General features: G+C 35.4%; 1 protein-coding gene and 46 non-coding genes across 47 annotated transcripts; all 47 read left to right on the top strand.

Moving 5' to 3' along the window:
* Positions 1 to 693: 693 nt before the first annotated feature.
* Positions 694 to 5,662, top strand: LOC127112650 (beta-glucosidase 46). Its single transcript, XM_051046387.1, has 12 exons — positions 694 to 862; positions 940 to 1,006; positions 1,111 to 1,169; positions 3,227 to 3,302; positions 3,390 to 3,464; positions 3,578 to 3,665; positions 3,755 to 4,007; positions 4,091 to 4,206; positions 4,293 to 4,548; positions 4,866 to 4,968; positions 5,059 to 5,167; positions 5,290 to 5,662. Exons 1-12 carry the CDS (start codon positions 725 to 727, stop codon positions 5,537 to 5,539), a joined length of 1,590 nt encoding a protein of 529 aa, XP_050902344.1. The 5' UTR covers positions 694 to 724; the 3' UTR covers positions 5,540 to 5,662.
* Positions 5,663 to 8,964: 3,302 nt separating this feature from the next.
* LOC127112898 (5S ribosomal RNA) lies at positions 8,965 to 9,083 on the top strand. Its single transcript, XR_007799082.1, has one exon. It is a non-coding gene; the product is annotated as a 5S ribosomal RNA (ribosomal RNA).
* A 160-nt stretch (positions 9,084 to 9,243) lies between these two features.
* LOC127112906 (5S ribosomal RNA) lies at positions 9,244 to 9,362 on the top strand. Its single transcript, XR_007799089.1, has one exon. It is a non-coding gene; the product is annotated as a 5S ribosomal RNA (ribosomal RNA).
* Positions 9,363 to 9,521: 159 nt separating this feature from the next.
* LOC127112904 (5S ribosomal RNA) lies at positions 9,522 to 9,640 on the top strand. Its single transcript, XR_007799087.1, has one exon. It is a non-coding gene; the product is annotated as a 5S ribosomal RNA (ribosomal RNA).
* Positions 9,641 to 9,800: 160 nt separating this feature from the next.
* On the top strand, positions 9,801 to 9,919 carry LOC127112902 (5S ribosomal RNA). Its single transcript, XR_007799085.1, has one exon. It is a non-coding gene; the product is annotated as a 5S ribosomal RNA (ribosomal RNA).
* A 160-nt stretch (positions 9,920 to 10,079) lies between these two features.
* LOC127112907 (5S ribosomal RNA) lies at positions 10,080 to 10,198 on the top strand. Its single transcript, XR_007799090.1, has one exon. It is a non-coding gene; the product is annotated as a 5S ribosomal RNA (ribosomal RNA).
* Positions 10,199 to 10,358: 160 nt separating this feature from the next.
* Positions 10,359 to 10,477, top strand: LOC127112912 (5S ribosomal RNA). The gene has a single exon (XR_007799095.1). It is a non-coding gene; the product is annotated as a 5S ribosomal RNA (ribosomal RNA).
* A 160-nt stretch (positions 10,478 to 10,637) lies between these two features.
* On the top strand, positions 10,638 to 10,756 carry LOC127112887 (5S ribosomal RNA). The gene has a single exon (XR_007799071.1). It is a non-coding gene; the product is annotated as a 5S ribosomal RNA (ribosomal RNA).
* Positions 10,757 to 10,916: 160 nt separating this feature from the next.
* On the top strand, positions 10,917 to 11,035 carry LOC127112886 (5S ribosomal RNA). Its single transcript, XR_007799070.1, has one exon. It is a non-coding gene; the product is annotated as a 5S ribosomal RNA (ribosomal RNA).
* A 160-nt stretch (positions 11,036 to 11,195) lies between these two features.
* On the top strand, positions 11,196 to 11,317 carry LOC127112917 (5S ribosomal RNA). Its single transcript, XR_007799099.1, has one exon. It is a non-coding gene; the product is annotated as a 5S ribosomal RNA (ribosomal RNA).
* A 151-nt stretch (positions 11,318 to 11,468) lies between these two features.
* Positions 11,469 to 11,586, top strand: LOC127112884 (5S ribosomal RNA). The gene has a single exon (XR_007799068.1). It is a non-coding gene; the product is annotated as a 5S ribosomal RNA (ribosomal RNA).
* A 160-nt stretch (positions 11,587 to 11,746) lies between these two features.
* On the top strand, positions 11,747 to 11,868 carry LOC127112916 (5S ribosomal RNA). The gene has a single exon (XR_007799098.1). It is a non-coding gene; the product is annotated as a 5S ribosomal RNA (ribosomal RNA).
* Positions 11,869 to 12,019: 151 nt separating this feature from the next.
* Positions 12,020 to 12,141, top strand: LOC127112914 (5S ribosomal RNA). Its single transcript, XR_007799097.1, has one exon. It is a non-coding gene; the product is annotated as a 5S ribosomal RNA (ribosomal RNA).
* Positions 12,142 to 12,292: 151 nt separating this feature from the next.
* LOC127112871 (5S ribosomal RNA) lies at positions 12,293 to 12,411 on the top strand. Its single transcript, XR_007799056.1, has one exon. It is a non-coding gene; the product is annotated as a 5S ribosomal RNA (ribosomal RNA).
* Positions 12,412 to 12,571: 160 nt separating this feature from the next.
* On the top strand, positions 12,572 to 12,690 carry LOC127112870 (5S ribosomal RNA). Its single transcript, XR_007799055.1, has one exon. It is a non-coding gene; the product is annotated as a 5S ribosomal RNA (ribosomal RNA).
* A 160-nt stretch (positions 12,691 to 12,850) lies between these two features.
* On the top strand, positions 12,851 to 12,972 carry LOC127112901 (5S ribosomal RNA). Its single transcript, XR_007799084.1, has one exon. It is a non-coding gene; the product is annotated as a 5S ribosomal RNA (ribosomal RNA).
* Positions 12,973 to 13,132: 160 nt separating this feature from the next.
* Positions 13,133 to 13,254, top strand: LOC127112913 (5S ribosomal RNA). Its single transcript, XR_007799096.1, has one exon. It is a non-coding gene; the product is annotated as a 5S ribosomal RNA (ribosomal RNA).
* A 151-nt stretch (positions 13,255 to 13,405) lies between these two features.
* Positions 13,406 to 13,524, top strand: LOC127112868 (5S ribosomal RNA). Its single transcript, XR_007799053.1, has one exon. It is a non-coding gene; the product is annotated as a 5S ribosomal RNA (ribosomal RNA).
* A 160-nt stretch (positions 13,525 to 13,684) lies between these two features.
* Positions 13,685 to 13,803, top strand: LOC127112872 (5S ribosomal RNA). Its single transcript, XR_007799057.1, has one exon. It is a non-coding gene; the product is annotated as a 5S ribosomal RNA (ribosomal RNA).
* Positions 13,804 to 13,963: 160 nt separating this feature from the next.
* On the top strand, positions 13,964 to 14,084 carry LOC127112920 (5S ribosomal RNA). The gene has a single exon (XR_007799102.1). It is a non-coding gene; the product is annotated as a 5S ribosomal RNA (ribosomal RNA).
* A 154-nt stretch (positions 14,085 to 14,238) lies between these two features.
* Positions 14,239 to 14,357, top strand: LOC127112867 (5S ribosomal RNA). The gene has a single exon (XR_007799052.1). It is a non-coding gene; the product is annotated as a 5S ribosomal RNA (ribosomal RNA).
* A 160-nt stretch (positions 14,358 to 14,517) lies between these two features.
* On the top strand, positions 14,518 to 14,636 carry LOC127112866 (5S ribosomal RNA). The gene has a single exon (XR_007799051.1). It is a non-coding gene; the product is annotated as a 5S ribosomal RNA (ribosomal RNA).
* A 160-nt stretch (positions 14,637 to 14,796) lies between these two features.
* Positions 14,797 to 14,915, top strand: LOC127112865 (5S ribosomal RNA). Its single transcript, XR_007799050.1, has one exon. It is a non-coding gene; the product is annotated as a 5S ribosomal RNA (ribosomal RNA).
* Positions 14,916 to 15,074: 159 nt separating this feature from the next.
* Positions 15,075 to 15,193, top strand: LOC127112863 (5S ribosomal RNA). Its single transcript, XR_007799048.1, has one exon. It is a non-coding gene; the product is annotated as a 5S ribosomal RNA (ribosomal RNA).
* Positions 15,194 to 15,353: 160 nt separating this feature from the next.
* On the top strand, positions 15,354 to 15,472 carry LOC127112862 (5S ribosomal RNA). The gene has a single exon (XR_007799047.1). It is a non-coding gene; the product is annotated as a 5S ribosomal RNA (ribosomal RNA).
* Positions 15,473 to 15,632: 160 nt separating this feature from the next.
* Positions 15,633 to 15,751, top strand: LOC127112861 (5S ribosomal RNA). Its single transcript, XR_007799046.1, has one exon. It is a non-coding gene; the product is annotated as a 5S ribosomal RNA (ribosomal RNA).
* Positions 15,752 to 15,899: 148 nt separating this feature from the next.
* Positions 15,900 to 16,018, top strand: LOC127112860 (5S ribosomal RNA). Its single transcript, XR_007799045.1, has one exon. It is a non-coding gene; the product is annotated as a 5S ribosomal RNA (ribosomal RNA).
* Positions 16,019 to 16,178: 160 nt separating this feature from the next.
* LOC127112897 (5S ribosomal RNA) lies at positions 16,179 to 16,297 on the top strand. Its single transcript, XR_007799081.1, has one exon. It is a non-coding gene; the product is annotated as a 5S ribosomal RNA (ribosomal RNA).
* A 151-nt stretch (positions 16,298 to 16,448) lies between these two features.
* On the top strand, positions 16,449 to 16,567 carry LOC127112859 (5S ribosomal RNA). Its single transcript, XR_007799044.1, has one exon. It is a non-coding gene; the product is annotated as a 5S ribosomal RNA (ribosomal RNA).
* A 160-nt stretch (positions 16,568 to 16,727) lies between these two features.
* LOC127112858 (5S ribosomal RNA) lies at positions 16,728 to 16,846 on the top strand. The gene has a single exon (XR_007799043.1). It is a non-coding gene; the product is annotated as a 5S ribosomal RNA (ribosomal RNA).
* Positions 16,847 to 17,006: 160 nt separating this feature from the next.
* LOC127112896 (5S ribosomal RNA) lies at positions 17,007 to 17,125 on the top strand. The gene has a single exon (XR_007799080.1). It is a non-coding gene; the product is annotated as a 5S ribosomal RNA (ribosomal RNA).
* A 151-nt stretch (positions 17,126 to 17,276) lies between these two features.
* On the top strand, positions 17,277 to 17,395 carry LOC127112857 (5S ribosomal RNA). Its single transcript, XR_007799042.1, has one exon. It is a non-coding gene; the product is annotated as a 5S ribosomal RNA (ribosomal RNA).
* Positions 17,396 to 17,555: 160 nt separating this feature from the next.
* Positions 17,556 to 17,674, top strand: LOC127112856 (5S ribosomal RNA). Its single transcript, XR_007799041.1, has one exon. It is a non-coding gene; the product is annotated as a 5S ribosomal RNA (ribosomal RNA).
* A 160-nt stretch (positions 17,675 to 17,834) lies between these two features.
* On the top strand, positions 17,835 to 17,953 carry LOC127112895 (5S ribosomal RNA). The gene has a single exon (XR_007799079.1). It is a non-coding gene; the product is annotated as a 5S ribosomal RNA (ribosomal RNA).
* Positions 17,954 to 18,104: 151 nt separating this feature from the next.
* Positions 18,105 to 18,223, top strand: LOC127112855 (5S ribosomal RNA). The gene has a single exon (XR_007799040.1). It is a non-coding gene; the product is annotated as a 5S ribosomal RNA (ribosomal RNA).
* A 160-nt stretch (positions 18,224 to 18,383) lies between these two features.
* On the top strand, positions 18,384 to 18,502 carry LOC127112854 (5S ribosomal RNA). Its single transcript, XR_007799039.1, has one exon. It is a non-coding gene; the product is annotated as a 5S ribosomal RNA (ribosomal RNA).
* A 160-nt stretch (positions 18,503 to 18,662) lies between these two features.
* LOC127112852 (5S ribosomal RNA) lies at positions 18,663 to 18,781 on the top strand. The gene has a single exon (XR_007799037.1). It is a non-coding gene; the product is annotated as a 5S ribosomal RNA (ribosomal RNA).
* A 160-nt stretch (positions 18,782 to 18,941) lies between these two features.
* LOC127112894 (5S ribosomal RNA) lies at positions 18,942 to 19,060 on the top strand. Its single transcript, XR_007799078.1, has one exon. It is a non-coding gene; the product is annotated as a 5S ribosomal RNA (ribosomal RNA).
* Positions 19,061 to 19,211: 151 nt separating this feature from the next.
* LOC127112851 (5S ribosomal RNA) lies at positions 19,212 to 19,330 on the top strand. Its single transcript, XR_007799036.1, has one exon. It is a non-coding gene; the product is annotated as a 5S ribosomal RNA (ribosomal RNA).
* A 160-nt stretch (positions 19,331 to 19,490) lies between these two features.
* On the top strand, positions 19,491 to 19,609 carry LOC127112850 (5S ribosomal RNA). Its single transcript, XR_007799035.1, has one exon. It is a non-coding gene; the product is annotated as a 5S ribosomal RNA (ribosomal RNA).
* Positions 19,610 to 19,769: 160 nt separating this feature from the next.
* On the top strand, positions 19,770 to 19,888 carry LOC127112849 (5S ribosomal RNA). The gene has a single exon (XR_007799034.1). It is a non-coding gene; the product is annotated as a 5S ribosomal RNA (ribosomal RNA).
* Positions 19,889 to 20,048: 160 nt separating this feature from the next.
* LOC127112848 (5S ribosomal RNA) lies at positions 20,049 to 20,167 on the top strand. The gene has a single exon (XR_007799033.1). It is a non-coding gene; the product is annotated as a 5S ribosomal RNA (ribosomal RNA).
* Positions 20,168 to 20,327: 160 nt separating this feature from the next.
* LOC127112847 (5S ribosomal RNA) lies at positions 20,328 to 20,446 on the top strand. The gene has a single exon (XR_007799032.1). It is a non-coding gene; the product is annotated as a 5S ribosomal RNA (ribosomal RNA).
* Positions 20,447 to 20,606: 160 nt separating this feature from the next.
* On the top strand, positions 20,607 to 20,725 carry LOC127112846 (5S ribosomal RNA). Its single transcript, XR_007799031.1, has one exon. It is a non-coding gene; the product is annotated as a 5S ribosomal RNA (ribosomal RNA).
* Positions 20,726 to 20,885: 160 nt separating this feature from the next.
* Positions 20,886 to 21,004, top strand: LOC127112845 (5S ribosomal RNA). The gene has a single exon (XR_007799030.1). It is a non-coding gene; the product is annotated as a 5S ribosomal RNA (ribosomal RNA).
* Positions 21,005 to 21,164: 160 nt separating this feature from the next.
* LOC127112844 (5S ribosomal RNA) lies at positions 21,165 to 21,283 on the top strand. Its single transcript, XR_007799029.1, has one exon. It is a non-coding gene; the product is annotated as a 5S ribosomal RNA (ribosomal RNA).
* Positions 21,284 to 21,443: 160 nt separating this feature from the next.
* Positions 21,444 to 21,562, top strand: LOC127112843 (5S ribosomal RNA). The gene has a single exon (XR_007799028.1). It is a non-coding gene; the product is annotated as a 5S ribosomal RNA (ribosomal RNA).
* Positions 21,563 to 21,603: the final 41 nt, after the last annotated feature.

The following is a 21,603-nucleotide window of genomic DNA, read 5'->3' as shown; positions in this document are numbered from 1 at the left end:
GAGTGAAATAGGGACATGCAATTACATAGCACTCCAACCCTCAAATCAGTATGTGAAAGAGTAGAAAGTGTTTAGATTGTGTTTAAAACTTGTTACTTGAAATGACGACATTCCCTATATATGGAGAGAAATAATTGTCTTGCTAACTTTCTGCCGTTGAATATGAAGGATCGTTGATGTACTTGGAGTGTGGATCTCCTACATCAGAGATAAAAGATAATCCTTTGGTAAGCAGAAGATTCTAGAAACGCGTCCCAATGGTTAAATGATAGTTTGTGACTCAAAATAGACTATCTCAAAATGATCGATTTTAGAAGAGAAAAAAATATATTATTATAAAATATATCTGAACATAAATCATTTTATTTTTGACCTATTTTTAATAAAATATATCAACCAAAATATACCACAAAAGTCGATACAAGCTTAATATTTCTTAATATGAGTTACTTTTATTCAACAAGAAAAGAGAGTATAGAAAGCTTTGTCTCCAAAAAAGAAAAGAAAAGCGTGTAGAAAGCAAACTCATTCTCATGACACGAAAATGAAAGAAAGAAAGAAAAGAAGCGATACATCGTCCATATAGGGAAAGGTCAATGATTGTAGTCAGTATCAACTCACTGTCAATTGTTATTCTCACCTGCCCAAAAAATCACTTATTTCCTAAGTGGACCTCTCAATCATTATATTAATATGTCTCACTCTTCTCATAATACAACACATTATGGAGCTTCCATTTCCACTCCTTCTACTAACTTTTCTCTTCTCAATTATCATGGGATCATGTGCTTTTTTATCAGTTGAAGATAATTCCAAATTTCCACGTAACTTCCTTTTTGGAACTGCATCTTCTTCTTACCAGGTTAGTTTAGACATTTTAATCTTCTAACTTAGTTATATATCTTGAGTAAATATTGCTTATACTTATTTAATTTGCAGTTTGAAGGAGCTTTCTTAAGTGATGGCAAAGGACTAAATAACTGGGATGTCTTCACTCATAAAACAGGTTCAGATTATATATATTATATATATATATATATATATATTATATATATATATATATATATATATGATTCACATCACACTCATATATATGTAGTTTGATTTCAGGAACCATATTGGATGGAAGTAATGGAGATGTTGCTGTTGATCATTACCATCGTTATCAGGTACTTTGATTTCAGGAACCATATTGGATGGAAAATATAGAATCAGTTTTTTTCTTTCTTTTTCTTTTGTTTTAAAATAATCGAAAGCTAATTTTGATATATTAGAAAAAATATTGAAAAAAATAAAGATAAATAATTTTATTAAATATTCTTATTACTTATTATAAAAAGAAATTTCATAATATAAATAAAAATATTAAATTATAAATTACAAGTGTAATATTATAATATTAGTTATAAAAAGATACAATTGAAAAAATAATTAATATAATATTAAAAAATATATTTTAGACAATTTCTTTTTAGAAATAATTATTAGTGAAATATTTTGGAATGGTGGGAATATCAATTAGAGGTAGGTAGGGTCGACTTAAAATAAAGCTTGAGAGAGACTCATGTAATTTAATTGGAAAGATTTCATTCTTGTTAGTAAAGAGCTTTTCTTGTTAATGAATTTTAATTGTTAGAATATTTAAATATATTTAGTTTTTATTATAATTAGTTTTAAAATTCTGTATATGAATGAATGTGATATAGTTCTAAAATAATTTATATAACAATTAAACTCTAAGTGAAATAACTTTAAAAAAATTATTTTTGCAAATATAAGAGAAACTTTTGTTTTAAGTGAAAATTTTAAATCCAACTACTATTTATAAGAGACTTTTGCGGTATAATATAAGGGTAAATTCTAAGATATCCTTAGTTTTTGTTTACTTAGGTACCAATATTTTTAACTAAAATATATTTAAATTTTTATTTATTTTAAAAAGTTATTATTGAAAAATAACATGGTATTTCATGAGTATAAATATAAGAGACTTTTTTTAAGTATAAATATAAGATGGTTATTTTTGGTATAAATATAAGATGGTTATTTTTGGTATAAATATAAGATGCTTTCTTTCAAAAAGAAAGTAAGATAGTGAATAATACTAAATTATTTTGTAGAGTTAAAAGACTAGGGGTGGCAAAAGGGTAGGCTCGCCGTTTAGGTTCGTCCTTCAAAAGCTCACAAAAAAAATGGGATGGGATGAGACTGTTATAGTTGAGAATTCGGACTTTAAATTTATATAGGGCGGGATGGAAAAAGCTCGTGAACACTGCATTTTTTATATTTAAAAATATAAAAATTCATGTAAATATTTGTGACTGCAAAAACCCTTGGAAAAATGGAATGGGACAGAACAAATACATTAAAGAGTGAGGATCTAAATCTTTGCCACATCCTACATTAAAATACGAGCAAAACTGATATATCCAACGTACCTGTTCAGCTTTGTCATCCCTATAGAAGCCTTATGATAGCAATGTGTAGGGCCAGAAAAATCATTGACGAAAATGGACGGTGTTTCTTTATTATGGCTCAATATATACCAGTTCTGTAGCTATCGGATATGACACCATAGTTAACTTGAAAAAATGTAACATATAATAGAAGAGATCAACTTTAGAAAATAAAATAAATAAAAGATATTAGAGTAAAATATAGACACGTTATTTGTAAAGTGTTAGTAAGAGAAATAATGTTTAATGAGAAAATTTAAATTCGATATTTTAAAAAGATAGCTTAAAATTAATCATTTTAAATTTTATAAGATATTAATTTTTATATTTTTTTTATATATTAAATAATTTTTCATTAATATTAAATAATAATTTTTAATCCAACAACTAATTTTATTATACAAATATGTGTTAGTTCTCATAGATGTGATATTATAAATTTGATAGCATTTAATCTTAATTTATTTCTATAAGTGATTATAAAATAAACTTTTAAATTTAGTAATATGATTTTAAAAACGAAACTAAACATATGAAATATTACGGGTCATATTTTGGTCTTAGGATGTTTTATCAAACTAAATTTAGGTTAGACAAAACTACTTTAAATTCAATTATGTATTTTTAGAAAATAGAATAATTGATATTACTCTTACTTGTTACACACACTCTTTGTTTTATGCAATTCACTAGCATCAAAATGCATTCTAAACTTTTCTTTTCACTCATGAAAGCTAACTATTACTTTTGCTATTGAAATTGAAAAACAGGAAGATGTGGACCTAATGAAAGATATTGGAGTCAACAGCTATCGTTTTTCATTATCATGGGCCAGAATTCTACCAAGCAAGTTTCATTTTTCTTTTAAATAATAACAACTTAACAAATCTCATTAATCACTTTGCCTAACTCCATCTTTTAAACTTATTCCAGAAGGTAGATTTGGCAATGTGAACAAGGCTGGCATCGCTTACTATAACCGACTAATCGACGCACTTATAAATAGAGGTCATTTTATTTGCGTTCAGATAATTTATAGTTATTGCAAAATCGTTATATCTCATTATATATTTAGATTTAACGACTCTGCAATAACTTCTTTTTTTCCGTATTGATTTCAGGAATAGAACCATTTGTCACAATAACACATTATGACATTCCTCAAGAACTTGAGGACAGATATAAAAGTTGGCTAAGTCCTGAAATTCAGTAAGTACATGTACACTAACAATATAGTATATGGTATATGATAGCATTAACTAATTTGGTAAATAGAATGTAACATTTATGATTTTCAGAGAGGATTTCAAGTATTATGCAGATATATGCTTCAAGTACTTTGGAGATAGAGTGAAACATTGGGTGACATTTAATGAACCCAATGTTGCAGTTATTTGTGGTTATAGAACAGGTGTGTATCCACCGTCTCGTTGCTCGGGCTCATTTGGAAATTGTAGCTATGGTGATTCAGAGAAAGAGCCTTTCATTGCTGCATCTAATATCATATTATCACACGTGGCTGCTGTTGATGTGTACAGAAGAAACTATCAGGTGAAGATTATTATTCAAAACTTTATGATCATTTTTGAAAATTTGTAATTATCAGTAACTGAAAGTGTTCTCTCAAAAATCAGAAAAATCAAGGAGGAGAAATTGGAATTGCTATGAATGCTATATGGTTTGAAGCATATAGCAACTCTTCAGAAGATAAGTTAGCTGCTGAGAGAGCTCAATCATTTTACATGAATTGGTAAATGATTTTGTGTGTGTTAATTTGATGAGTTTTTCGTGATTGATGGCCTCGAAAAAAATTCTAATTAAGTTTCTGAAAAACAGGTTTTTGGACCCAATTATACTAGGGAAGTATCCAGCAGAAATGCATGAAATATTAGGAGCTGAACTCCTAGCATTTTCTAAATATGATTCAGAAAAACTCAAGAATGGATTAGATTTCATTGGAATAAATCACTACACAAGTTATTATGTAAAAGATTGCATATTTTCTACATGTGAACAAGGAAAAGGGTCTTCAAAGACAGAGGGTTTTGCTCTAACATCTGCACAAATGAATGGCCTCACCATTGGAGAACCGGTACTAAATTTCGTAGCATTTAATCACTCTTTTAAAAGTTAGATACGAGATAAAACCAACAAGTCTGTTACTATTAGGTTATGGTTCAATTGATTTAATCGGATGAACCAAATGACAAATCTCCTAATGAAATGACCGATTTTCAATTTAACCAATTGAAGAGACTCGTCAGATACAAATTCTAAAACATTGTTTTTAACCAGTGTGCTTCACAAATTCACAAGTTTAACTTCATCTTTTATGACTCAATAACAAGTTGAACTTTGGTAAACTATATAGTATTTAATTGACGATAACGTCTCAAATAATGGTTGTAGAGTGCACTTGCATGGTTGTACGTTCACCCACAAGGAATGGAAAAGATAGTAACATACATAAAGAACAGGTACAACAACATACCAATGTTCATTACAGAAAATGGTGAGTACTACAATTTAGTTTACTCCTACAATAATTCAATCTCATTATTGAATATGCCCCTATATATGAGATTTTATTTGTCCTACATAGGATTTGGGACGAGTGAGAATTCCTACCCAATCACTAAAGATGCATTCAACGATGTCAAAAGAGTGGAGTACTTGAATAGTTACTTAGATTCTCTAGCGGCAGCAATAAGGTACATGTAAACTCATAGCTTCCAACTTTAAATTTCTTAGCAAAGAAGAAGCTACATCATGGTGATTCATGTTTTGGTTTGTGTGTGAAACAAACAAAAAATGTTGTTAATTTTATGTGCAGAAAAGGAGCAGATGTGAGAGGGTACTTTGTGTGGTCCCTTTTAGACAACTTTGAGTGGAAACATGGATACAGTATAAGATTTGGACTTCATCACGTGGACTTTGCCACTCTCAATAGAACCCCAAGAATGTCAGCATTTTGGTACAAAAATGTCATTGAACTACACAAAGATAAGCAGGCATTAGGATTACTCAAGAAAGATGAACAATTCAAAGACAGCCATAGTTTTATTTTTGAAAGAAGAAAGTAGTAGTAATTATTCTGCACACCACTTTTTAGATTATTATACCATTTCTGTAAAAGCCCTTTACATCTTAACAGTGAGATAATATCATTTTTTTTTATAATAATCTTTGAGAGAACATTAGCATCGTTTCTAAGGAGTCTTTTTGGTACTCAGTTAAAAATATTAGTAGAAAGAGAGAAATAATGGTTAAAAATATATATAATTAAAACGTATTAGATATCAGGTGTGATCGTGTGATCATATCAGTATTAATGCAATGGATATCATCAGAATTCTGCAGTTAAGCATGTTTTGACGAGAGTAGTATTAGGATGAATGACTTCCTGGAAAGTCCTTGTATTGCACCTCTTTAAACAAATATTTCAGCGTTAGTTATGTTTGTTTTGCCATTAATAAGTGAAAGAAATAAAATATATACAATTAAAGCGCATTAGATATCAGGTGCGATCATACCAGCACTAATGCACCGTGTAACACCCCTTTTTTCCTACCCCAAAATACTTAACATATGATCAGAGTAAATAAGCACGCATATAAACAAAAGGGCGTCACATCGACGTTTTCAAAACTAAAAGCTTTCAAAAACCAACATCATTCATCATCAATATACAATACACCTGGTCATTTAAAATAATACATTTCAATTATCATGAATATTCACGAATATGCGTTCGCAGCGGAAAATAATGAATACTCATGCATTTCATAAAAATGATTCATGTCCCATATCATGATCATCTCTCAATAATCTCTTCAAAATAAACTAAAACCATGATAAGATTATTTGGCACTATGGCCTCTCAACAGCAATTGCAAATAAGTATGTTCACAAGTAATAACATAATACTTATCCAAATAGGATACGAGTTCAATACTACTAATCTACCCAGTGTTACATGACCAGAGCATTGACTCATTATCTAGTCTTCAAACTAAAATACGGAAACTCTCCGGCTAATCTCGAGCGAGCTACCGTCCACTTACTTCAGCGATACTACTCCTGAGTATCTGCACGATACCCATGTAAAGGTAACATTCAAACAAAAAGGGTGAGAATTCAAATCATTATGAAGAAGTATAATAAGGCACAATGATTAAATCAACAATTAAAGGAATTCATCACACTTCGTATAACCATGTAAATAATATTAATCAACATTTATTTCACATGTTTCAAACATCCATCAAAACTCAAGGAGTACAATATTAAAATCCAATACTATATTCCCAAAAATACGCATAACTACGATTATCACATAATCACATAATTTGTCAAGTTATGTACTCAAACATCACCAAATTCAATTACCATATCTCATACACACATCACAATCACAACAATGCATACACTCAATTATCACATAACTCTAATGTAACTCAATGCAAGACATGTGACTCTATGCATGTGGTACCGCAATGTGAACCCAACGTTTCACCGCTTTCCGATTCAATATCTAGAATCCAAGCCACGCTTCCGATCCGGAAAAGATCAAAGTCACTACGTCTATTTCCAATTAAGGATCAACGTCTACTACGCCTATTTCCAATTAAGGATCAACGTATGCTACATCTACTACGTCTATTTCCAATTAAGGATCAATGTATGCTACGTCTACTACGCCTATTTCCAATTAAGGATCAACGTATGCTACCATGTGAACCCACAGTTTCACCGCTTCCACTATGAAGCCGACCATGCCATGAATGAATGTACAAGTACCAATACATATGCAATTAAGATCATCTCTACCATCTTAACATTCCACATATCACCATAATTCAACTCTATGAATTATCCACCAATGGTACATATACACATTCATAACAATTACACCATTCACATAATATGCAATTAAGATCATCTCTACTATCTTAATCATTCCACATATAACCATAATTCAACTCTATGAATTACCCACCAATAGTACATATACACATTCATCACAATCCACCATTCACATATATAAACTAATTATCAAATACGCACAATTAGATTTCATCTCAAAATGATTACAGCATTTAAAATCTCAATTTTTCATTTTTCAACAGTGTTAACCGGTTAACGCATATGGTTAATCGGATAACGCGAACCAAAATGCACTCCCTGGCAGATTTCAACAGTGTTAACCGGTTAACGCCTTTGGTTAACCGGTTAACGCAAGACAGAATACAATTTCTAACATATTTTCAACAATGTTAACCGGTTAACGCTTTTGGTTAACCGGTTAACGCAAAAACAGAATGATATTCCTGCGTTAACACAAAACAGAATGCAGAATTTTCTGCGTTTTTCATCGTTGGAGGACTTCCGGACCTCCGATTTCGATTCCGTAAAAAGCCAAACGTTCAGAAAATTATAACTCATACAATACTCTAATTATATAAGGTTAATTTACAGTTTTAACACAATCAATCACCACAAATCAAGAATACTTATCAAAACCTAACAATTCCAACACCAAACAAAATTAGGGATTTTAACCTAAACATACTTCTACCCATTAACCCAATCATACTAACCCATAATAATAAGGATTCCCCCCTTACCTCTTCAATTTTCTGGAAACCCTAGCTTCTCTCTTGTTCTTCCCCTCTTCTCCTTACTTTTCCTCTTCTCTTTCTCTATTGTTGTCAAATGATCAAATGAATCATAATTCTCACTCTCCTCACCTCTTATATACTAGTATTACATTTGGGCTTAAGGAATGATACCTCTAATTTAATTAATAGGCCCAATAAGACCTAATATTTAAATATCTCTAGTTAGTTCAATTAAATTAAATCAACCCAACATGCACACCAAGTTAATTAATTCAATTATTCATTATATCTCATATCAACTAAATAATTAATTAACACACCAAATTAATTAATATAATCAATTATTACTATCTAACAACCAATTAATTAATTAACACTCCAAATAAAATAAAATATAGTAATAATAATATAAGAAATAATTACTAAAATTGGGTTGTTACAACTCTCCCCCACTTAAAAGATTTTCGGCCTCGAAAATACCTCAAACGAACAACTCTGGATACGATTCCTCCATCTTATCCTCGAGTTTCCAAGTAATATTGTCATTGGTGACTCCTCCACATATCACTTTCACCAAAGCAATCCCCTTACCACGAAGCTTCTTCACTTCTCGATCTTCAATTCGCATAGGTGATGTATCAACCGTCAAATTATCCCGCACATGAACATCATCTAATGGAACAACATGCGATAGGTGACCTCCTGGGAAGTCCTTGTGTTACACCTCTTTTTTGCGATTTTTTAAATACTTCTATTCATTTTTGTTAACAGGCATAAAAGAATCGGAAAACGTAGGAGAAAACAAATATTTCAGCGTTAGTTATGTTTGTTCTGCCGTTAATAAGTGAAAGAAATAAAATATATACAATTAAAGCGCATTAGATATCAGGTGCGATCAAACCAGCACTAATGCATCGGATCCCATCAGAACTCCGCAGCTGAGCGTGCTTGGGCGAGAATAGTACTAGGATGGGTGACCTCCTGGGAAGTCCTTGTGTTGCACCTCTTTTTTTCGATTTTTTAAATACTTCTATTCATTTCTGTTAATCGGCGTAAAAGAATCGGAAAAAGTAGGAGAAAACAAATATTTCAGCGTTAGTTATGTTTGTTCTACCGTTAATAAGTGAAAGAAATAAAATATATACAATTAAAGTGCATTAGATATCAGGTGCGATCATACCAGCACTAATGCATCGGATCCCATCAGAACTCCGCAACTGAGCGTGCTTGGGCGAGAGTAGTACTAGGATGGGTGACCTCCTAGGAAGTCCTTGTGTTGCACCTCTTTTTTGCAATTTTTTAAATACTTCTATTCATTTCTGTTAACCGACGTAAAAGAATCGGAAAAAGTAGGAGAAACAAATATTCCAGCGTTAATTATGTTTGTTCTGCCGTTAATAAGTGAAAGAAATAAAATATATACAATTAAAGCGCATTAGATATCTGGTGCGATCATACCAACACTAATGCATCGGATCTCATCAGAACTCCGCAGTTAAGGGTGCTTGGGCGAGAGTAGTACTAGGATGGGTGACCTCCTGGGAAGTCCTTGTGTTGCACATCTTTTTTCTGATTTTTTAAATACTTCTATTCATTTCTGTTAACCGACGTAAAAGAATCGGAAAAAGTAGGAGAAAATAAATATTTCAGCATTAATTATGTTTGTTATGCCGTTAATAAGTGAAAGAAATAAAATATATACAATTAAAGCGCATTAGATATCAGGTGCGATCATAGCAGCACTAATGCATCGGATCCCATCAGAACTCCGCAGCTGAGCGTGCTTGGGCGAGAGTAGTACTAGGATGGGTGACCTCCTGGGAAGTCCTTGTGTTGCACCTCTTTTTTCTAATTTTTTAAATACTTCGATTCATTTATGTTAACCGACGTAAAAGAAATGGAAAAAGTAGGAGAAAACAAATATTTCAGCTTTAATTATGTCTGTTCTGCCGTTAATAAGTGAAAGAAATAAAAAATATACAACTAAAGCGCATTAGATATCAGGTGCGATCATACCAGCACTAATGCATCGGATCCCATCAGAACTCCGCAGTTGGGCGTGCTTGGGCGAGAGTAGTACTAGGATGGGTGACCTCCTCGGAAGTCCTTGTGTTGCACCTCTTTTTTGCGATTTTTTAAATACTTCTATTCATTTCTGTTAACCGACGTAAAAGAATCAAAAAAAGTAGGAGAAAACAAATATTTCAGCGTTAGTTATGTCAGTTCTGCCGTTAATAAGTGAAAGAAATAAAATATATACAATTAAAGCGCATTAGATATCAGGTGCGATCATACTAGCACTAATGCATCGGATCCCATCAGAACTACGCAGCTGAGCGTGCTTGGGCGAGAGTAGTACTAGGATGGGTGACCTCCTGGGAAGTCCTTGTGTTGCACCTCTTTTTTACGATTTTTTAAATACTTCTATTCATTTCTGTTAACCGACGTAAAAGAATCGGAAAAAGTAGGAGAAAACAAATATTTCAGCGTTAATTATGTCTGTTCTGCCGTTAATAAGTGAAAGAAATAAAATATATACAATTAAAGCGCATTAGATATCAGGTGCGATCATACCAGCACTAATGCATCGGATCCCATCAGAACTCCGCAGCTGAGCGTGCTTGGGCGAGAGTAGTACTAGGATGGGTGACCTCCTGGGAAGTCCTTGTGTTGCACCTCTTTTTTCTTATTTTTTAAATACTTCTATTCATTTCTGTTAGCCGGCGTAAAAGAATCGGAAAAAGTAAAGGAAAACAAATATTTCAGCATTAATCATGTCTGTTCTGCCGTTAATAAGTGAAAGAAATAAAATATATACAATTAAAGCGCATTAGACATCAGGTGCGATCATACCAGCACTAATGCACCGGATCCCATCAGAACTCCGCAGTTAAACGTACTAGGGCGAGAGTAGTAGTAGGATGGGTGACCTCCTGGGAAGTCCTTGTGTTGCACCTCTTTCTTGCGATTTTTTAAATACTTCTATTCATTTCTGTTAGCCGGCGTAAAAGAATCGGAAAAAGTAGGAGAAAACAAATATTTCAACGTTAATTGTGTTTGTTCTGCCGTTAATGAGTGAAAGAAATAAAATATATACAATTAAAGCGCATTTAATATCAGGTGCGATCATACCAGCACTAATGCACCGGATCATACCATCAGAACTCCGCAGTTAAGCGTGCTTGGGCGAGAGTAGTACTAGGATGGGTGACCTCCTGGGAAGTCCTTGTGTTGCTTGCGATTTTTTAAATACTTCTATTCATTTCTGTTAGCCGGCGTAAAAGAATCGGAAAAAGTAGGAGAAAACAAATATTTCAACGTTAATTGTGTTTGTTCTGCCGTTAATAAGTGAAAGAAATAAAATATAAACAATTAAAGCGCATTTAATATCAGGTGCGATCATCCAGCACTAATGCACCGGATCCCATCAGAACTCCGCAGTTAAGCGTGCTTGGGCGAGAGTAGTACTAGGATGGGTGACCTCCTGGGAAGTCCTTGTGTTGCACCTCTTTTTTGCGATTTTTTAAATACTTTTATTCATTTCTGTTAGCCGGCGTAAAAGAATCGGAAAAAGTAGGAGAAAACAAATATTTCAACGTTAATTGTGTTTGTTCTGCCGTTAATAAGTGAAAGAAATAAAATATATACAATTAAAGCGCATTTAATATCAGGTGCGATCATACCAGCACTAATGCACCGGATCATACCATCAGAACTCCGCAGTTAAGCGTGCTTGGGCGAGAGTAGTACTAGGATGGGTGACCTCCTGGGAAGTCCTTGTGTTGCTTGCGATTTTTTAAATACTTCTATTCATTTCTGTTAGCCGGCGTAAAAGAATCGGAAAAAGTAGGAGAAAACAAATATTTCAACGTTAATTGTGTTTGTTCTGCCGTTAATAAGTGAAAGAAATAAAATATATACAATTAAAGCGCATTTAATATCAGGTGCGATCATACCAGCACTAATGCACCGGATCATACCATCAGAACTCCGCAGTTAAGCGTGCTTGGGCGAGAGTAGTACTAGGATGGGTGACCTCCTGGGAAGTCCTTGTGTTGCTTGCGATTTTTTAAATACTTCTATTCATTTCTGTTAGCCGGCGTAAAAGAATCGGAAAAAGTAGGAGAAAACAAATATTTCAACGTTAATTGTGTTTGTTCTGTCGTTAATAAGTGAAAGAAATAAAATATATACAATTAAAGCGCATTTAATATCAGGTGTGATCATACCAGCACTAATGCACCGGATCCCATCAGAACTCCGCAGTTAAGCGTGCTTGGGCGAGAGTAGTACTAGGATGGGTGACCTCCTGGGAAGTCCTTGTGTTGCACCTCTTTTTTGCGATTTTTTAAATACTTCTATTCATTTCTGTTAGCCGGCGTAAAAGAATCGGAAAAAGTAGGAGAAAACAAATATTTCAACGTTAATTGTGTTTGTTCTGCCGTTAATAAGTGAAAGAAATAAAATATATACAATTAAAGCGCATTTAATATCAGGTGTGATCATACCAGCACTAATGCACCGGATCCCATCAGAACTCCGCAGTTAAGCGTGCTTGGGCGAGAGTAGTACTAGGATGGGTGACCTCCTGGGAAGTCCTTGTGTTGCACCTCTTTTTTGCGATTTTTTAAATACTTCTATTCATTTCTGTTAGCCGGCGTAAAAGAATCGGAAAAAGTAGGAGAAAACAAATATTTCAACGTTAATTGTGTTTGTTCTGCCGTTAATAAGTGAAAGAAATAAAATATATACAATTAAAGCGCATTTAATATCAGGTGCGATCATACCAGCACTAATGCACCGGATCATACCATCAGAACTACGCAGTTAAGCGTGCTTGGGCGAGAGTAGTACTAGGATGGGTGACCTCCTGGGAAGTCCTTGTGTTGCACCTCTTTTTTGCGATTTTTTAAATACTTCTATTCATTTCTGTTAGCCGGCGTAAAAGAATCGGAAAAAGTAGGAGAAAACAAATATTTCAACGTTAATTGTGTTTGTTCTGCCGTTAATAAGTGAAAGAAATAAAATATATAGAATTAAAGCGCATTTAATATCAGGTGCGATCATACCAGCACTAATGCACCGGATCATACCATCAGAACTCCGCAGTTAAGCGTGCTTGGGCGAGAGTAGTACTAGGATGGGTGACCTCCTGGGAAGTCCTTGTGTTGCTTGCGATTTTTTAAATACTTCTATTCATTTCTGTTAGCCGGCGTAAAAGAATCGGAAAAAGTAGGAGAAAACAAATATTTCAACGTTAATTGTGTTTGTTCTGCCGTTAATAAGTGAAAGAAATAAAATATATACAATTAAAGCGCATTTAATATCAGGTGCGATCATACCAGCACTAATGCACCGGATCCCATCAGAACTCCGCAGTTAAGCGTGCTTGGGCGAGAGTAGTACTAGGATGGGTGACCTCCTGGGAAGTCCTTGTGTTGCACCTCTTTTTTGCGATTTTTTAAATACTTCTATTCATTTCTGTTAGCCGGCGTAAAAGAATCGGAAAAAGTAGGAGAAAACAAATATTTCAACGTTAATTGTGTTTGTTCTGCCGTTAATAAGTGAAAGAAATAAAATATATACAATTAAAGCGCATTTAATATCAGGTGCGATCATACCAGCACTAATGCACCGGATCCCATCAGAACTCTGCAGTTAAGCGTGCTTGGGCGAGAGTAGTACTAGGATGGGTGACCTCCTGGGAAGTCCTTGTGTTGCACCTCTTTTTTGCGATTTTTTAAATACTTCTATTCATTTCTGTTAGCCGGCGTAAAAGAATCGGAAAAAGTAGGAGAAAACAAATATTTCAACGTTAATTGTGTTTGTTCTGCCGTTAATAAGTGAAAGAAATAAAATATATACAATTAAAGCGCATTTAATATCAGGTGCGATCATACCAGCACTAATGCACCGGATCATACCATCAGAACTCCGCAGTTAAGCGTGCTTGGGCGAGAGTAGTACTAGGATGGGTGACCTCCTGGGAAGTCCTTGTGTGTTTTTTGCGATTTTTTAAATACTTCTATTCATTTCTGTTAGCCGGCGTAAAAGAATCGGAAAAAGTAGGAGAAAACAAATATTTCAACGTTAATTGTGTTTGTTCTGCCGTTAATAAGTGAAAGAAATAAAATATATACAATTAAAGCGCATTTAATATCAGGTGCGATCATACCAGCACTAATGCACCGGATCCCATCAGAACTCCGCAGTTAAGCGTGCTTGGGCGAGAGTAGTACTAGGATGGGTGACCTCCTGGGAAGTCCTTGTGTTGCACCTCTTTTTTGCGATTTTTTAAATACTTCTATTCATTTCTGTTAGCCGGCGTAAAAGAATCGGAAAAAGTAGGAGAAAACAAATATTTCAACGTTAATTGTGTTTGTTCTGCCGTTAATAAGTGAAAGAAATAAAATATATACAATTAAAGCGCATTTAATATCAGGTGCGATCATACCAGCACTAATGCACCGGATCCCATCAGAACTCCGCAGTTAAGCGTGCTTGGGCGAGAGTAGTACTAGGATGGGTGACCTCCTGGGAAGTCCTTGTGTTGCACCTCTTTTTTGCGATTTTTTAAATACTTCTATTCATTTCTGTTAGCCGGCGTAAAAGAATCGGAAAAAGTAGGAGAAAACAAATATTTCAACGTTAATTGTGTTTGTTCTGCCGTTAATAAGTGAAAGAAATAAAATATATACAATTAAAGCGCATTTAATATCAGGTGCGATCATACCAGCACTAATGCACCGGATCCCATCAGAACTCCGCAGTTAAGCGTGCTTGGGCGAGAGTAGTACTAGGATGGGTGACCTCCTGGGAAGTCCTTGTGTTGCACCTCTTTTTTGCGATTTTTTAAATACTTCTATTCATTTCTGTTAGCCGGCGTAAAAGAATCGGAAAAAGTAGGAGAAAACAAATATTTCAACGTTAATTGTGTTTGTTCTGCCGTTAATAAGTGAAAGAAATAAATATATACAATTAAAGCGCATTTAATATCAGGTGCGATCATACCAGCACTAATGCACCGGATCCCATCAGAACTCCGCAGTTAAGCGTGCTTGGGCGAGAGTAGTACTAGGATGGGTGACCTCCTGGGAAGTCCTTGTGTTGCACCTCTTTTTTGCGATTTTTTAAATACTTCTATTCATTTCTGTTAGCCGGCGTAAAAGAATCGGAAAAAGTAGGAGAAAACAAATATTTCAACGTTAATTGTGTTTGTTCTGCCGTTAATAAGTGAAAGAAATAAAATATATACAATTAAAGCGCATTTAATATCAGGTGCGATCATACCAGCACTAATGCACCGGATCCCATCAGAACTCCGCAGTTAAGCGTGCTTGGGCGAGAGTAGTACTAGGATGGGTGACCTCCTGGGAAGTCCTTGTGTTGCACCTCTTTTTTGCGATTTTTTAAATACTTCTATTCATTTCTGTTAGCCGGCGTAAAAGAATCGGAAAAAGTAGGAGAAAACAAATATTTCAACGTTAATTGTGTTTGTTCTGCCGTTAATAAGTGAAAGAAATAAAATATATACAATTAAAGCGCATTTAATATCAGGTGCGATCATACCAGCACTAATGCACCGGATCCCATCAGAACTCCGCAGTTAAGCGTGCTTGGGCGAGAGTAGTACTAGGATGGGTGACCTCCTGGGAAGTCCTTGTGTTGCACCTCTTTTTTGCGATTTTTTAAATACTTCTATTCATTTCTGTTAGCCGGCGTAAAAGTAGGAGAAAACAAATATTTCAACGTTAATTGTGTTTGTTCTGCCGTTAATAAGTGAAAGAAATAAAATATATACAATTAAAGCGCATTTAATATCAGGTGCGATCATACCAGCACTAATGCACCGGATCCCATCAGAACTCCGCAGTTAAGCGTGCTTGGGCGAGAGTAGTACTAGGATGGGTGACCTCCTGGGAAGTCCTTGTGTTGCACCTCTTTTTTGCGATTTTTTAAATACTTCTATTCATTTCTGTTAGCCGGCGTAAAAGAATCGGAAAAAGTAGGAGAAAACAAATATTTCAACGTTAATTGTGTTTGTTCTGCCGTTAATAAGTGAAAGAAATAAAATATATACAATTAAAGCGCATTTAATATCAGGTGCGATCATACCAGCACTAATGCACCGGATCCCATCAGAACTCCGCAGTTAAGCGTGCTTGGGCGAGAGTAGTACTAGGATGGGTGACCTCCTGGGAAGTCCTTGTGTTGCTTGCGATTTTTTAAATACTTCTATTCATTTCTGTTAGCCGGCGTAAAAGAATCGGAAAAAGTAGGAGAAAACAAATATTTCAACGTTAATTGTGTTTGTTCTGCCGTTAATAAGTGAAAGAAATAAAATATATACAATTAAAGCGCATTTAATATCAGGTGCGATCATACCAGCACTAATGCACCGGATCCCATCAGAACTCCGCAGTTAAGCGTGCTTGGGCGAGAGTAGTACTAGGATGGGTGACCTCCTGGGAAGTCCTTGTGTTGCACCTCTTTTTTGCGATTTTTTAAATACTTCTATTCATTTCTGTTAGCCGGCGTAAAAGAATCGGAAAAAGTAGGAGAAAACAAATATTTCAACGTTAATTGTGTTTGTTCTGCCGTTAATAAGTGAAAGAAATAAAATATATACAATTAAAGCGCATTTAATATCAGGTGCGATCATACCAGCACTAATGCACCGGATCCCATCAGAACTCCGCAGTTAAGCGTGCTTGGGCGAGAGTAGTACTAGGATGGGTGACCTCCTGGGAAGTCCTTGTGTTGCACCTCTTTTTTGCGATTTTTTAAATACTTCTATTCATTTCTGTTAGCCGGCGTAAAAGAATCGGAAAAAGTAGGAGAAAACAAATATTTCAACGTTAATTGTGTTTGTTCTGCCGTTAATAAGTGAAAGAAATAAAATATATACAATTAAAGCGCATTTAATATCAGGTGCGATCATACCAGCACTAATGCACCGGATCCCATCAGAACTCCGCAGTTAAGCGTGCTTGGGCGAGAGTAGTACTAGGATGGGTGACCTCCTGGGAAGTCCTTGTGTTGCTTGCGATTTTTTAAATACTTCTATTCATTTCTGTTAGCCGGCGTAAAAGAATCGGAAAAAGTAGGAGAAAACAAATATTTCAACGTTAATTGTGTTTGTTCTGCCGTTAATAAGTGAAAGAAATAAAATATATACAATTAAAGCGCATTTAATATCAGGTGCGATCATACCAGCACTAATGCACCGGATCCCATCAGAACTCCGCAGTTAAGCGTGCTTGGGCGAGAGTAGTACTAGGATGGGTGACCTCCTGGGAAGTCCTTGTGTTGCACCTCTTTTTTGCGATTTTTTAAATACTTCTATTCATTTCTGTTAGCCGGCGTAAAAGAATCGGAAAAAGTAGGAGAAAACAAATATTTCAACGTTAATTGTGTTTGTTCTGCCGTTAATAAGTGAAAGAAATAAAATATATACAATTAAAGCGCATTTAATATCAGGTGCGATCATACCAGCACTAATGCACCGGATCCCATCAGAACTCCGCAGTTAAGCGTGCTTGGGCGAGAGTAGTACTAGGATGGGTGACCTCCTGGGAAGTCCTTGTGTTGCACCTCTTTTTTGCGATTTTTTAAATACTTCTATTCATTTCTGTTAGCCGGCGTAAAAGAATCGGAAAAAGTAGGAGAAAACAAATATTTCAACGTTAATTGTGTTTGTTCTGCCGTTAATAAGTGAAAGAAATAAAATATATACAATTAAAGCGCATTTAATATCAGGTGCGATCATACCAGCACTAATGCACCGGATCCCATCAGAACTCCGCAGTTAAGCGTGCTTGGGCGAGAGTAGTACTAGGATGGGTGACCTCCTGGGAAGTCCTTGTGTTGCTTGCGATTTTTTAAATACTTCTATTCATTTCTGTTAGCCGGCGTAAAAGAATCGGAAAAAGTAGGAGAAAACAAATATTTCAACGTTAATTGTGTTTGTTCTGCCGTTAATAAGTGAAAGAAATAAAATATATACAATTAAAGCGCATTTAATATCAGGTGCGATCATACCAGCACTAATGCACCGGATCCCATCAGAACTCCGCAGTTAAGCGTGCTTGGGCGAGAGTAGTACTAGGATGGGTGACCTCCTGGGAAGTCCTTGTGTTGCACCTCTTTTTTGCGATTTTTTAAATACTTCTATTCATTTCTGTTAGCCGGCGTAAAAGAATCGGAAAAAGTAGGAGAAAACAAATATTTCAACGTTAATTGTGTTTGTTCTGCCGTTAATAAGTGAAAGAAATAAAATATATACAATTAAAGCGCATTTAATATCAGGTGCGATCATACCAGCACTAATGCACCGGATCCCATCAGAACTCCGCAGTTAAGCGTGCTTGGGCGAGAGTAGTACTAGGATGGGTGACCTCCTGGGAAGTCCTTGTGTTGCACCTCTTTTTTGCGATTTTTTAAATACTTCTATTCATTTCTGTTAGCCGGCGTAAAAGAATCGGAAAAAGTAGGAGAAAACAAATATTTCAACGTTAATTGTGTTTGTTCTGCCGTTAATAAGTGAAAGAAATAAAATATATACAATTAAAGCGCATTTAATATCAGGTGCGATCATACCAGCACTAATGCACCGGATCCCATCAGAACTCCGCAGTTAAGCGTGCTTGGGCGAGAGTAGTACTAGGATGGGTGACCTCCTGGGAAGTCCTTGTGTTGCACCTCTTTTTTGCGATTTTTTAAATACTTCTATTCATTTCTGTTAGCCGGCGTAAAAGAATCGGAAAAAGTAGGAGAAAACAAATATTTCAACGTTAATTGTGTTTGTTCTGCCGTTAATAAGTGAAAGAAATAAAATATATACAATTAAAGCGCATTTAATATCAGGTGCGATCATACCAGCACTAATGCACCGGATCCCATCAGAACTCCGCAGTTAAGCGTGCTTGGGCGAGAGTAGTACTAGGATGGGTGACCTCCTGGGAAGTCCTTGTGTTGCTTGCGATTTTTTAAATACTTCTATTCATTTCTGTTAGCCGGCGTAAAAGAATCGGAAAAAGTAGGAGAAAACAAATATTTCAACGTTAATTGTGTTTGTTCTGCCGTTAATAAGTGAAAGAAATAAAATATATACAATTAAAGCGCATTTAATATCAGGTGCGATCATACCAGCACTAATGCACCGGATCCCATCAGAACTCCGCAGTTAAGCGTGCTTGGGCGAGAGTAGTACTAGGATGGGTGACCTCCTGGGAAGTCCTTGTGTTGCACCTCTTTTTTGCGATTTTTTAAATACTTCTATTCATTTCTGTTAGCCGGCGTAAAAGAATCGGAAAAAGTAGGAGAAAACAAATATTTCAACGTTAATTGTGTTTGTTCTGCCGTTAATAAGTGAAAGAAATAAAATATATACAATTAAAGCGCATTTAATATCAGGTGCGATCATACCAGCACTAATGCACCGGATCCCATCAGAACTCCGCAGTTAAGCGTGCTTGGGCGAGAGTAGTACTAGGATGGGTGACCTCCTGGGAAGTCCTTGTGTTGCACCTCTTTTTTGCGATTTTTTAAATACTTCTATTCATTTCTGTTAGCCGGCGTAAAAGAATCGGAAAAAGTAGGAGAAAACAAATATTTCAACGTTAATTGTGTTTGTTCTGCCGTTAATAAGTGAAAGAAATAAAATATATACAATTAAAGCGCATTTAATATCAGGTGCGATCATACCAGCACTAATGCACCGGATCCCATCAGAACTCCGCAGTTAAGCGTGCTTGGGCGAGAGTAGTACTAGGATGGGTGACCTCCTGGGAAGTCCTTGTGTTGCACCTCTTTTTTGCGATTTTTTAAATACTTCTATTCATTTCTGTTAGCCGGCGTAAAAGAATCGGAAAAAGTAGGAGAAAACAAATATTTCAACGTTAATTGTGTTTGTTCTGCCGTTAATAAGTGAAAGAAATAAAATATATACAATTAAAGCGCATTTAATATCAGGTGCGATCATACCAGCACTAATGCACCGGATCCCATCAGAACTCCGCAGTTAAGCGTGCTTGGGCGAGAGTAGTACTAGGATGGGTGACCTCCTGGGAAGTCCTTGTGTTGCACCTCTTTTTTGCGATTTTTTAAATACTTCTATTCATTTCTGTTAGCCGGCGTAAAAGAATCGGAAAAAGTAGGAGAAAACAAATATTTCAACGTTAATTGTGTTTGTTCTGCCGTTAATAAGTGAAAGAAATAAAATATATACAATTAAAGCGCATTTAATATCAGGTGCGATCATACCAGCACTAATGCACCGGATCCCATCAGAACTCCGCAGTTAAGCGTGCTTGGGCGAGAGTAGTACTAGGATGGGTGACCTCCTGGGAAGTCCTTGTGTTGCACCTCTTTTTTGCGATTTTTTAAATACTTCTATTCATTTCTGTTAGCCGGCGTAAAAGAATCGGAAAAAGTAGGAGAAAACAAATATTTCAACGTTAATTGTGTTTGTTCTGCCGTTAATAAGTGAAAGAAATAAAATATATACAATTAAAGCGCATTTAATATCAGGTGCGATCATACCAGCACTAATGCACCGGATCCCATCAGAACTCCGCAGTTAAGCGTGCTTGGGCGAGAGTAGTACTAGGATGGGTGACCTCCTGGGAAGTCCTTGTGTTGCACCTCTTTTTTGCGATTTTTTAAATACTTCTATTCATTTCTGTTAGCCGGCGTAAAAGAATCGGAAAAAGTAGGAGAAAACAAATATTTCAACGTTAATTGTGTTTGTTCTGCCGTTAATAAGTGAAAGAAATAAAATATATACAATTAAAGCGCATTTAATATCAGGTGCGATCATACCAGCACTAATGCACCGGATCCCATCAGAACTCCGCAGTTAAGCGTGCTTGGGCGAGAGTAGTACTAGGATGGGTGACCTCCTGGGAAGTCCTTGTGTTGCACCTCTTTTTTGCGATTTTTTAAATACTTCTATTCATTTCTGTTAGCCGGCGTAAAAGAATCGGAAAAAGTAGGAGAAAACAAATATTTCAACGTTAATTGTGTTTGTTCTGCCGTTAATAAGTGAAAGAAATAAAATATATACAATTAAAGCGCATTTAATATCAGGTGCGATCATACCAGCACTAATGCACCGGATCCCATCAGAACTCCGCAGTTAAGCGTGCTTGGGCGAGAGTAGTACTAGGATGGGTGACCTCCTGGGAAGTCCTTGTGTTGCACCTCTTTTTTGCGATTTTTTAAATACTTCTATTCATTTCTGTTAGCCGGCGTAAAAGAATCGGAAAAAGTAGGAGAAAACAAATATTTCAACGTTAATTGTGTTTGTTCTGCCGTTAATAAGTGAAAGAAATAAAATATATACAATTAAAGCGCATTTAATATCAGGTGCGATCATACCAGCACTAATGCACCGGATCCCATCAGAACTCCGCAGTTAAGCGTGCTTGGGCGAGAGTAGTACTAGGATGGGTGACCTCCTGGGAAGTCCTTGTGTTGCACCTCTTTTTTGCGATTTTTTAAATACTTCTATTCATTTCTGTTAG

The sequence above is a fragment of the Lathyrus oleraceus genome, unplaced genomic scaffold (assembly GCF_024323335.1).
Source record: "Lathyrus oleraceus cultivar Zhongwan6 unplaced genomic scaffold, CAAS_Psat_ZW6_1.0 chrUn0196, whole genome shotgun sequence".
Classification (NCBI taxonomy): domain Eukaryota; kingdom Viridiplantae; phylum Streptophyta; class Magnoliopsida; order Fabales; family Fabaceae; genus Lathyrus; species Lathyrus oleraceus.
Note: the sequence above shows the minus strand (reverse complement) of the source record. Positions and strands in the feature narration are given on the sequence as shown.